The sequence below is a fragment of the Rhipicephalus sanguineus genome, chromosome 6 (assembly GCF_013339695.2).
Source record: "Rhipicephalus sanguineus isolate Rsan-2018 chromosome 6, BIME_Rsan_1.4, whole genome shotgun sequence".
Lineage (NCBI taxonomy): Eukaryota > Metazoa > Arthropoda > Arachnida > Ixodida > Ixodidae > Rhipicephalus > Rhipicephalus sanguineus.
In genome coordinates, this window is record NC_051181.1 from 155,923,946 (window position 1) to 155,935,334 (window position 11,389).

General features: G+C 44.2%; 1 protein-coding gene across 5 annotated transcripts in view; it reads right to left on the minus strand.

Annotated features, from left to right (window-relative positions):
• LOC119396840 (lysine-specific demethylase 5A) overlaps nt 1-7,264 on the minus strand; it is a 56,736-nt gene extending 49,472 nt beyond the window's left edge. For 2 of the 5 annotated variants that reach the window (XM_049417256.1, XM_049417253.1), the window contains exons 1-8: nt 6,998-7,264; nt 5,561-5,638; nt 4,734-4,793; nt 4,460-4,522; nt 3,454-3,630; nt 2,276-2,434; nt 1,391-1,481; nt 845-912 (exon numbers count right to left, since the gene is read on the minus strand). In XM_049417256.1, coding sequence (XP_049273213.1) covers nt 845-912; nt 1,391-1,481; nt 2,276-2,434; nt 3,454-3,630; nt 4,460-4,522; nt 4,734-4,793; nt 5,561-5,638; nt 6,998-7,147 — 846 coding nt within the window. In that variant the 5' untranslated portion in view covers nt 7,148-7,264. Of the gene's footprint in view, nt 1-832; nt 913-1,390; nt 1,482-2,275; nt 2,435-3,453; nt 3,631-4,459; nt 4,523-4,733; nt 4,794-5,560; nt 5,639-6,997 lie in introns of all 5 variants that reach the window. The other 3 variants (XM_049417254.1, XM_049417252.1, XM_049417255.1) reach the window with 2 other exon arrangements.
• Between the last annotated feature and the right edge of the window lie 4,125 nt (nt 7,265-11,389).

The window sequence follows — 11,389 nt, forward strand, 5'->3', positions numbered from 1 at the left end:
AAGGCAAATGAAAGGTCACTACTTACAACGGGCATCCTCTGTGTAAAGAAAGTGGTACCATCGCAGGTTAGGACGGGATAGCAGAGACAAGAGCACTTTTTCAAGTAGGCCATGCATGTCGCCACATGGACGCAGCACAAGTCTGTCTAAACCAGCAGTGCTAATGAGCAATTGAAATAAAGCACAAGTTTCTTATTTCCAATAAGGCACTGGTGCTTCTTTTATAGATCCTCTAATTTAAGACAACCCTACTGTTTGGTACATAATAACTGGGGTCCTAAGTGCCAAAATCACAATATGATTATCAGGCATGCCGTAGTGGAGGGCTCCAGAAATTCCGACGCCCTGGGCTTCATTAACGAGCACCTAGATCTACCGTTTTGTTTGATTATCGAGAGGGGGGTGAGGGGGGTGCTGTTGGCTTAGAATCATATAAGTATGGCAGGGCTTGTACGAAGAAAGTTTTCAGTTTGTTTTGCGAAACCAATAAGTGGCCATAAGAATGCAAAGTAAGGTGCAGCTATCAGTGAAGGTAAGAACATATGGCAGCTGCTGAAATAACTTTTTATTGAAATTCTGCCTCATTACACGAAAATTTTTGCCAACAAAGTTATCAGTGGTCAAAAAACCTTTAGCTCTTGCATTATTCACCTGAAACTCTGCAAACACACACACACAAAAAAAAAGCTAGCGATCTATGCGTAAAAAGACCATGAGAAGAGAGCATTAACTTCTAACAAACTGAGGGAAATGCAGGGTAACGAATTTGCAATTAACTCAATGATAGAGCTACAAACATATCTCGATGGCCCTGAAGGAAAAAAAATATAACGATGCCCCTTACAGGTTTAGGTTTTCGCTCCTCTTTCAGTTCACAGCACTCGTCCTTCATTTCGTCAGAACTCCCAGACCCTGAGGAAACAAATGTAGAACAATTGACAGCTGCATAAAAGGCACTACAACAAATATTAGTGCACAGTATTTCTATAGGTGCTTCCTGCTATAATACAGTAAAGTGTTAATTCAGCCGTCATTAAGTTGGAAAATCAGACAGCTCGAACTCAGACTCTGGTCCTGCTAAGTGTATACGTTATTTAACAGCACCAAACTTTTGTCACTTTGGATATACCTGGCTGCACCTTAGTCAATTTGGATTATCTTCAGAGTGTACCACATGCAAAGTGCCACAAATGTGCTAATCCAAATCGATGACACCAACAAGTCAAGCTTCAACCGAGAAAAGCATTTCTTTCAAAATAAAAACTCATATTGAAACTATCTTAAGCAAAGCTAACATTTCAGGAAAGTGGCTGACATTTGAGAATAAATTACCAACAACCAATGCTTTTCTATAGGGCTGTTTTTTGTACAAGCATCGAGAAAAGCTCACCTTTAGGGCAGTAGCCAGGCATCTTCGGGCCAGCCCCATAGAACTGCAGTTTTCTCAGCTCATTGTTAGTCGTATAGTCAACATCGTCATCCTGCAACAAATTGACTTGTCATTAATCAATTTATGCCATTCACATGATGCATGCTATCAGCATACAGGTGGCCAGCATGGGATGAGTGCAAAACAATTATGCATGAAAAATAAGAGCCTTCAGAACATATCGTATCCACACTGCACAATGAAAAGAAGCCCACAGCTGTTTCCACTACAAGATGACGCATGCATGCATAATGGAATATTTTTTTGTATTTCAAACAATGGCACATGTCGTGACATAAAGACAGCTGTGCAAGGTACAATAAGGCTCAATGCTTCACTGTCAAACTGTGTAAATTTTGTACTGTTGGACATTTCATCCACTCCACATCCTTTGAAACTGAGCATCAGTGAAGAGCACTGAGCTGCCTCCTTCGTGACCTCACACCAGTCTTGGCCCATGAATTTAGTTTCTCGTATGAAAGTATAAACATGCAAGTAATGCAATGAAATATATGTGGTAACACTGGAATAGCGATTAACTACACATGAGTCTGCAGTTACTATAGATGAGCCCACGACTTTTACACTTCACTGAAACAAAGTTATCAAGAATATTATATGCCTTGGTGCTCTTTTGCCATATCTGGCAGGCCCTTGCACCACAAGTGCCAAAACGTCATCAGCAATCAGTAGTAGTCGTTAGAAGTAAAATTTTTTTTATTTATCAGAACATCAGATGCAAAGTAACCCCTTTAAGGACTTGGCAGGAATTATAACAAGGGCAGGGCTAAAACATTCAATGGAGTTTGTTTATTTGGTAAAAATATGCTAGTTGTTTCAACTCACTGTGACAACGTCCAAACATTCCGCTGGTTCCTTGCCATGACGTTTGGAACGACGAGCTGATCGGTCATGGGGAGGCTTGATAGCCTGCCGCGAAGGAATGCCATGGGGCACGTAGTCACGGTCTTTCTTGTCGCAGTCTTCGGAGTCTTCACTTAAGTTCTGCAGTCCACAATTAAGACTTCAGTCACATGTAGCCACGTGAAGCCAAACTATATGAGACACATTTCACCAACTAAGCCTAATGATGTTTTTCTATACCATGTAAACTAATAAAAAAGTAAGCACTAGTTCTACTGCACATCAAACCAGCAAGATAACGAATTTTTTTCAGCTCAGTAAAATTTCACGAAGCTCTTATTATAAAAAAATTAATTATGCACATAATGTCCCAAAGATGAACGGTGGGCTGCAAGAAAAGCCCTCATGGAGGGCTCTGCGTTAACTATTACCAGGTGCTGTTCACTAACGCAAGCCCAAAGCAAGGCACCTCCATTAGAATTTCACCTTCATTAGAATGTAATTGCCCAGAGCCGGAACAGATCCTGTGATACAGTCCCATGAACAACCTGGCATGTGAACAAAAGTTAAACACACACTGCTGCATCCTAGCACAATCATAACAGGTTCAAGTACCAGCACTCACATCTTTTAATAACCGATCAAACAGATCCAAATGCAGTCAGTCAGGGGCATTCTTTAAATTCGTGGACAACTTCCAGTGCCAATGATGTGCTCAACCATGACAGTGCTTCAGACACAAGTGCTAGAAGCGAACATATTTAAAAGGGGAACCGAAACAGAATAACACCTGTGAGCGATGAATTTGACCTGTTTTCCTGCTTTTTCTCACTCATAGTTGGTGAGAAAAGCAGGAAGAGATTGTAAATTAATGTGGCTTTACATATGCCCCATCATAGTTAGTGAGGCATATAAAAAGCAAATTAATTTACTATCTCTTCCAAGAAACCAGATACTGCAAGAATACTTGGCACACTAACACAGGTGCAGACACTCGGCCCCCATAGCTTTTTCTTCCATATCCAGTGAAAGTTGTCAGATGGTATGGCGCTGCTGTTTAGGACATCCCACTGCTTATAATTAAACCAAAATGCCAGCTCACTGAAGTGTGGATCAACAAGCGTGTAATATAAACAGGACGCATGGCTGAAAGGACTCACAATGTCCCCGAGGTTTGCCCCACTCTGGAAGACATCGTACGGGTAGAGGATGCGCTCATAGTGTTGCCGCAGTAGCGAGCCCACCGTGCGCATGGGGGCATAGCCCATGCGGGACGCAACTTTGGCCCATTTCCGGTCTCGGCATACCTGCTCCATGCCGCCTTCATCATGGACAAACTGCGTACGTCGGGGCATTGACGCAACGGTCAGCGAAGGTGCACCCGGGAAAAGTTGGCTTTGGCCAGCTTAACCACACAGTTTTGATTGGTAAAAATGGAAGTGAAACTGAGCACAAGGGCATAGTAAATGTAACATAAAATAACACTGCATTAATTGCAAATGTGCACATCACTGTGCACTCAGTAAACCAACACAAAAACAAAACGTGCAGCCTTGATCAATTTCAGAACAAATAAAAATTCTAAGTGTTACAATTGTTCTGGGGATAAGTGCAAAAAGCATGAAGTGCAAAGCGTAAGTGCAATTGATAAAAGTCTACAATAGCTCTAGGATTATGTGGGCATAAAAGACATTAACAGGCTGGTTTGTAATACTGTTCTTTATTATTAAGGCCAATTTTATGAATTAAAAACTTCAAATCTTGCCAAATTTATTCCCGCTTAAAATTTTATTTCTATTCTGCTCTTAGTAAAAGAATCCCACAATCCTGTTTAGCATTAATTAAAAGAAGAATAAAGGTTGAATGTGTCGCAGTGCTGGCGGTAGTACTTCAGGTGAGTCGGTAGCTGTGTAGACATTCCGACAGCTATTTCAGCCCAGGGACCCTACTTTGATATAATTACTTTCCATTCTTTTTCACTTTTTCTTGTTGACTCATACCTAACCACGCCACAGGAGGTATTAACAAATCAACAGAAAAAAAAAACCTGGTGAAATGGATCGAAGCAACATGCAGCCTTTGGGCACATACTTGCAGGTTCCTAAGCACCTCTAGGAGGTATAATGTTGCAAAAGAAATAGAAAACCACGACAATCCACAACTCACTTTATAAAGGTTATAGAGGTCAAGGGCCTTTTTCTCAATATTGGGTATCTTCAGTCTCGAGCCCTGCAGTAGGAGAATCAAAGTTCACGAATATCTGAATGGCACGGCGTCACTATATGCAGAAGAAAGTGCACAGAGTAGCAGCAACTACAATGGGCTTTAAGTATCCTAACAATTCAGCTCGGTTTTATAAACACACTTTAAGAGGTGTTTCGAAGTCCTGAGTGCCTAAAGGGACTACAGGGTAAAACACAACAAGAATAGTGCTTCTCACCTGCAGATCCCAGAATTTCGCTATTTGGTCTAGAAAGTTGAGCTTTATTCTCGTAGTTGCCTGGAAAATGAGAACACGGCATCCACTATCAAACTAAAAAAAAGTTTGGTTCAGATGAGCTCTATAGGCAGCAGTCAAACCTGCAAGTTTTAGCTCAGCAATTTGAGCTCCATAAAAATCTAAACAAAAAAATTATATTGCAAGGGAAACTTCGAAGAGAACACATTGTGTGTGTGCTCAACATCATTAAAGGCATACACGTTCAATACAAGGTGAAGATTCTAGAACTTTGCAGTAAAGAAAAAATTTTAATGGGCAGACCAATTCGAAACTTATGATAGAGTTCCGTAAAGGAACGCAAGATGTGTGTACAAAATTTAATATTTTTTAACAGCACGCACAAGTAAAGCGTACACAAACCTAATTTGCCTGACGTAAATCAGCGCAGACACACAAAACAAAGATGAGAACTGACTAAGGCTGACAGAAAACATTAAGACATAACCACATACTCTAAACATGTTTGCATAAATGTTTCTGCTATTAAGGCATTATGCTTGTGTGTGCAATTACACACTCAGTGCTTAACATTGATATACCAGTTACTACACATGTTGCATAAAACGCTGTTACATTGAAAACACAGACAATTGTGTGGGCACAGCAATTAACAGAATGCATAGAAGAGTCCAAATGCACAAGAGCAGCACGGACCTGTCAAGCAGCAACACACATTTATTTTTGTAAACACAAGAAATGTGGACCTGAGATTCTTTTCTAGTTCACTTGTGCAAGGAATATGGTTGAATCTGCAGTGAAATGCTTACTTCTAGTTCATTTAGACGCTGCACCCTTGGGGTGAACTTGAAGTTCTCCACATCCACAGCAAATGGTGGCTGCCAGTCCTAGAGGAAACAGTTGTGCATAACACAAAAAGAAGCCAGCCTCAGTAGACAGCAGGGCAATTGCCAATTCATGCACTTATTCAACATTTGTGAGATAGTTTCATTGCAAGGCACACTTTGACCATTTTATTACCGATGTATCATAGCATTTTCAGTGAGGTTACCCAAAAGTGTAATATGTCAGGATTAAGAGCGATGAAATGTGGCGTCTGTTTTTTTTATTTTGGTACTGCCGTTGACGCTAGCCAAAGACCATACAGCTGCAAATTCAACAAGACAGAATCGCGCTCGAGTCTAGGTAGCGTATGCGCTTATTCGCGAATTTTATGTTGCATTTGTATTTTTTTTTTTCGACTGCGCGGACGTCACGCATCAGTCTGCAAGGTAGTGGCAGGGTGCGACATTAAAGCTGAATGTGAAGCTTTCGTGCGAATCGTTCGCATAAAAACGCGCTTCACACAGGCCTTCGAAAGGACATTTAGACGCGATTACGAGGCGATACCAAACGCAAACAGAAAGCGATGATCTGCCCCTAGAAGTGCCCCATTCCGAGTGCCGTCCTCGACCAATGAGAAATGAGAGAGGAGGCACCCCTCCAGCCAGCCGACGCAGTACGCTGACGCCATTTTACAAGTCGGGCATGTTGAGGAATAAAAAAAACTGCAATCCTCTAAGGTTGGAAGCGAAAGCTGCGTCGACTGTCGACCCGAAGGAAGCTGTGTTTCGAGAAAACCGAGTTACCACATCAAATTCGAGCCAATATCAGCTGACCGCTGTACGGAAGTTGTGATGCAAGCTTTCCAAGCTTCAGCCTGCAAAAAAAGGATTGCTTTTTCTTTTCTTTTCTGTCCTACGACGCTAGTTTCTCAAAACCGAAGGTCGATGGGGAGACTTAGCCAATCCCTCGAAGAAAATCTGTCGGGAAAAACAAAATAAATGCCTACACCTCTCGAGCCGCACACCCATAGAAAACGTCCCCTGTGTCGGCTAATGTGCACACCTGGTAGCGTGCATGAAAGAAAACGTTTCGCTTCCTCGGCTCGCTTTCGCGCACGACAGTTATTTTTTCCCATTAAAGAGACGTCAATGAGATTAAAACAAAACCCTGGCTGAGCGAGTCGCAAAGCGTCTCTCAAGCTTTATCGTGTCACCGGGGGCAACACGCCTTTTGGGGCATTTAAATCCCCGCATGAAAACAAAAGACGCCATGTTCTGTTTGATAATGCGTCTCAATGGCATAGAGCCCGTATTTATAGGCGTCGCACACGGGGTTTGCTAGGTAAGAGAAAACGAAACGTGTTGAAAGGACTGTGGGTCGTCAGCGAAAGTGTGGAAACATAGTAACGTTCGAGTACTAACCGGGGGTGGCCTGATTTTGCAAATCCCAGTCTGTTCAGCGATGGGTCGAATTTTCGCTATGTATGCCATGGGGTCCTTAAACTCCTCGGGCGTCGGCTCAAACACCGGCGCTTCCGGTGGAGGAACGAATTCACCGTCGGGGTTCGTCATTTTCCAGGTACGATGTCCTTAGGAGAAAGAGAATGCGCGATTATTTACTTCACTACGAGACATGTCCACGTCTGTCCATTTTCTTCTCACGCACGAGTGACTCGGAGCAACTCACTCCGCGAAAGAAAGTAGATCTAAAATGTGACTGATGCCTGTAATAGACCGCGTGCAAACTTTTCAGAAATAGAAACTATTAATTAACATGCTAATGAACTACACATTCGGCGTCATAGACTAGACAGAAAATACCGTGCAAAGCTGGTAACACTAAAAGAAGTGCGCGGAATAACACTTGGCGTGCGAACTTTTCGCTTTCGATGTAGCCGCATTTCGGAGAACAATCGCGTCTCTAGAGAACATTCTAAGTTTTTACGCTTACTGTCGCTTCGCGTGCACTGGACTGATAGGAGAATTACCCAAATTTGCGGTATGACACGAGCCCAAGCCTTCGGTCAAGGTAAAAGTGCCCGTTCGCGAGCCTATGGACTTGGTACAGGAATCGGCCACTCGTGACGGTGCTGTTGGCGAGCTCTATCTGCGCAGCCCTTCTGGGTTTTTGTCTCTCGTCACCGATCGGAGATTTTCCTTATCTTAAAGCCCGGTTTTTCATGTTTACCGCTGTGTTAGTAGACGAACGACGGCTAGAAAATGTTTTCTCGGGGCGTCTACTTGGGATTCCTTTATCGCGGATGTGTCGCGGACATCCGCAGCCGCACAAACCAGCGTAATTACCGCATTCAATTAGACCTTATATTGCGCTGTGTAAGTATCTTGTCGTTGCAGTACCCTCGCCATTTAAAATGCTCTGTTGCATTGCGCAGCTCGTATTATTCTTGCCATAACTACTTGTTCTCGGTGACGAGTCGCAGTAGTACGTCATTCTGGTACATGTTGCTTGCCGATATTTGGACATATGTGAAGCGGCAAGCGGAAATCTCTCAAGGGAGCCGCCCTGCGACTGCTAATTCGCGAAATGACAATTCGCTTGCTTGGTTTGGAACACTTTTCACATCAAATTCAGAGCCGAAGTGGCAGAAAGTCAAGCCAGTGCTCCAAGACTCCAGTGAACCATAGGTAATTTTTTTACAGTTCATCATAAGGGTAGCAAAAACACCCGTGCGAAATGATTGCGGAAACTACGGAAAATTAGGCAATTAATGCACCCCTCATGCCTTAAAAACTTCCATTCAGTGCGTTTTAATACGAATTAGCTATGCGCTTCAGCTGGACTGGCGAGGGTCGGCTATCATGGCTGGCGTTCGACGCCACCTCGATCATCGGCGTTGCCAGTGCAGTCACGAAGAGCGTGCGCTTTGTCAAGAAGTCCAAGGTTCCATGTAGGATTCGAAGGGAAAAATTCTGAATCACCGGCTTGGCCTTCGAAGCTAACGATGTCGGGTTCGCCGTCGACTTTTCTTTCTTTAATATATTGCGTATTTGGCTAATTTAGTTCTCTGTGCTTACGTTCAGCTGGGAGGGGGGGGGGGGATAAGCGTTGTAACGCGCCGATGACCAGTGACGCTCAAGACAATGCGTTAGCATTATATGTTATGCGCTTCAAACCGTTGTTATGTGCCATCTGCACATGTGCGAAACAAATTAGCGCACGGTGTGATAACTGTAATGGGCAAGAAGCTAGGTTACCTGGCATGCACTGTGCGAAGAGTTGAGGCAGCATTGGCTCGGAACGATGACGCATCACAGCACAAGCAGCGTGTACGGCTCTGACGTGCACGGAGGGGGATCCTTGTAGTGACGTCTCTGATGTTTGCAGCGGTGTTCCTGCACGTGCGTCAGCTCGCTCGCAGACTAGAAAAATTGTTTGAAAGAAAGGTGGATATTCACACGAAGGTTTGCCTCAAGAGCAAGTCTTTACCCCAATAAAGAAAGATTACTCATCACACATTTGGAAGATGTTGAAGAGACATGGTTTTTCACGACTAATTTTCAGAACTGGGAATAAATAACGCGCTGACATGAGTACTACATCTTATAACGGTGTCAGACGGCGCACTGCTGATCACGATCTAGCCCGATCAGGATCAAATATCTCAACAGTGATTGGCCCCCTTCTGCAGCTTGCGTAAGAGAGCCAATCGCGCTTGTGAAATTCGATAGGACGAGGCCCGATCGCTATCAAAAGTGAGCGTGCGACACGGGTATTGATTTTTTTTTTTTTTGCAGTGTCACGGAGGTAGAAGAGCTGTTTTGTTTGTTCCGCTGTTCAATACCTGTAAATAATAATAGTGGTTTGAGGATAAGAAAGACGCTTATTTCAGCACTCCATGAGGGATTACGGCTCAGCGCAACTCCCCTAGAAGGCCTGCTCAGCGTCGTTGGGGAGGGGAATAAAGGAAGACAGGGGTAAGGAGGGACCATGTTCTCGAGAAATGAGTATCCATAATCCTGAGCGTCAGGCCAGGGTGCTTCTCCATTAGAAAAACCGGAGGTGTCCGGCAGCGCCTGGCATCGAACCCAGTACCTCCGAAATTGGAGGCGGACGCTTTAACCGCTAAATCAGGATATGTGGCGCCGGCGTTGTCCCTGTGAAAGAAGGAATAAAAGGGAGCATGACGTCATGCAGCCGGCCTTTCGCAAGCCAACTGTCCGCGAAGCGGTTCTTTTCGGAAGTTCCTCTGTCGCGTGCTTCGAAAAGTCGACCCGCCGCGCGACGTCTGCGTATCGGCTGCGCTCATGCTGCGCTGGACGGATTCGGCCCAGTTTATTTGGTTCTCGGTAGGATTTAATCGATCCGCGCAGCCGGGTGCTTGCTTGCTTGTTCCTCGGCTTGTGTGGTCTGTCTACCGCTCCGTGCGTGTTTCCTCCCTAGATAATTTTGCAAGTTCGTTCGTTTCAGGCAATATTAGAACCGAGTAGTGTCGGAGAAAGAAAAAAAAAAAGACGTTCGGGTGCCGATTTTTTTTTTAATAATTAATTTCTGGTGTACGTTTTACGTGCCAATACCACGATATAATTACGAGGTGTGCCTGAATCGAAGTATACGTGGCGCGCTGCTAAGCTCGAGGGCGCGGGTTCGATTTCCAGCCACTGCGGCCGCATTTCGATCGGGGGTAAAGGACGCCCGTGCGCTTAGACCGCAAGTAGTAGAAATTAATCGTGAGTTCGCCACTACGGCGTGCCTCATAATCATATCGTGGTTTTATAGCATGTAAAACCCCAGCAGTAATTATTATGAGTCTAAGTACACGAGCGTTGTTGCATTTCGTCCCCATGCATCGAAATGCGACCGCCTTGTACGGGAATCGAACCCGCATCTCCGATCTTAGCAGCGCGACACCGTACACCTGCTTGACCACCCCGCGGTGGTTAGTATTACAATTTCAACAAAGTGAATTGTGTATGGTTACAGGGATCGAGCCTGACAGAATAAGTGTGGAAGTGTAAAAGGTAAGTATATAACAAGAATAAGCCAAACAAGAAAGTCCAATACCTTAAAGGGACACTAAAGAGAAAAACGAATTTTCTCGTAAGTAAATTAGAATTACACAACACCGAAAGCACCACTCTTACCGCGAGAAGATTCTTGGTAAGCGCGAAAACTCGCAAAAATAAAATGCAAGTTGCGACGCCGCCTTGAAGTGCCCGCACCAGGCCGCCGTGACGTCATAAATTTTGACGGCGTGTGCTAGTGCCTACGCAATCGTTTATCGGCAAAAATTGTTTCCACTGTGAAGGGACCAGAAGTGTTAACATACTAAGCTTCAGAAAATTTAATTGAACCAATGTGGCCAAAATACGCAAAAAGACATTGAAATTGTGGCGCTCACGCGCTGAAGTTTCGGCGCGAAATTCAAAAATGAAATTTTGAACTTTGATTTTTGTTGTTCTAATTAACTTATGATAACTAAACTAATGACGAGAGAGTTCTGATAGAATAACTTACCTGTCAAAGCTGATTTAATGTTTCACTTTAGTGTTTCTTTAAAGGGGTCCTGAACCACTTTTTTAAAGGGGTCCTACAACACTTTTCCAAGTAGCCATGGAATGGCTTCACCAAAGGAGCTTATCGCCTCCCGAATCGACCGCCGCGAAGATTTTTAGAATCCGTCAAGTACGAGCGGAGCTACAAAGATTTGTCGCACGCTGTAACTGCTTTCTCTCTTCTGTCGTCCCGACGTAAGCGCTGAAAGCTGAGCACAGAGGGATGGCACGGGGGAAAGAAGGTACGTCACGCGCGCCTCGTGTCCTTGCGCACGTTTTCTATTAGGGGCGTAGCTCCTC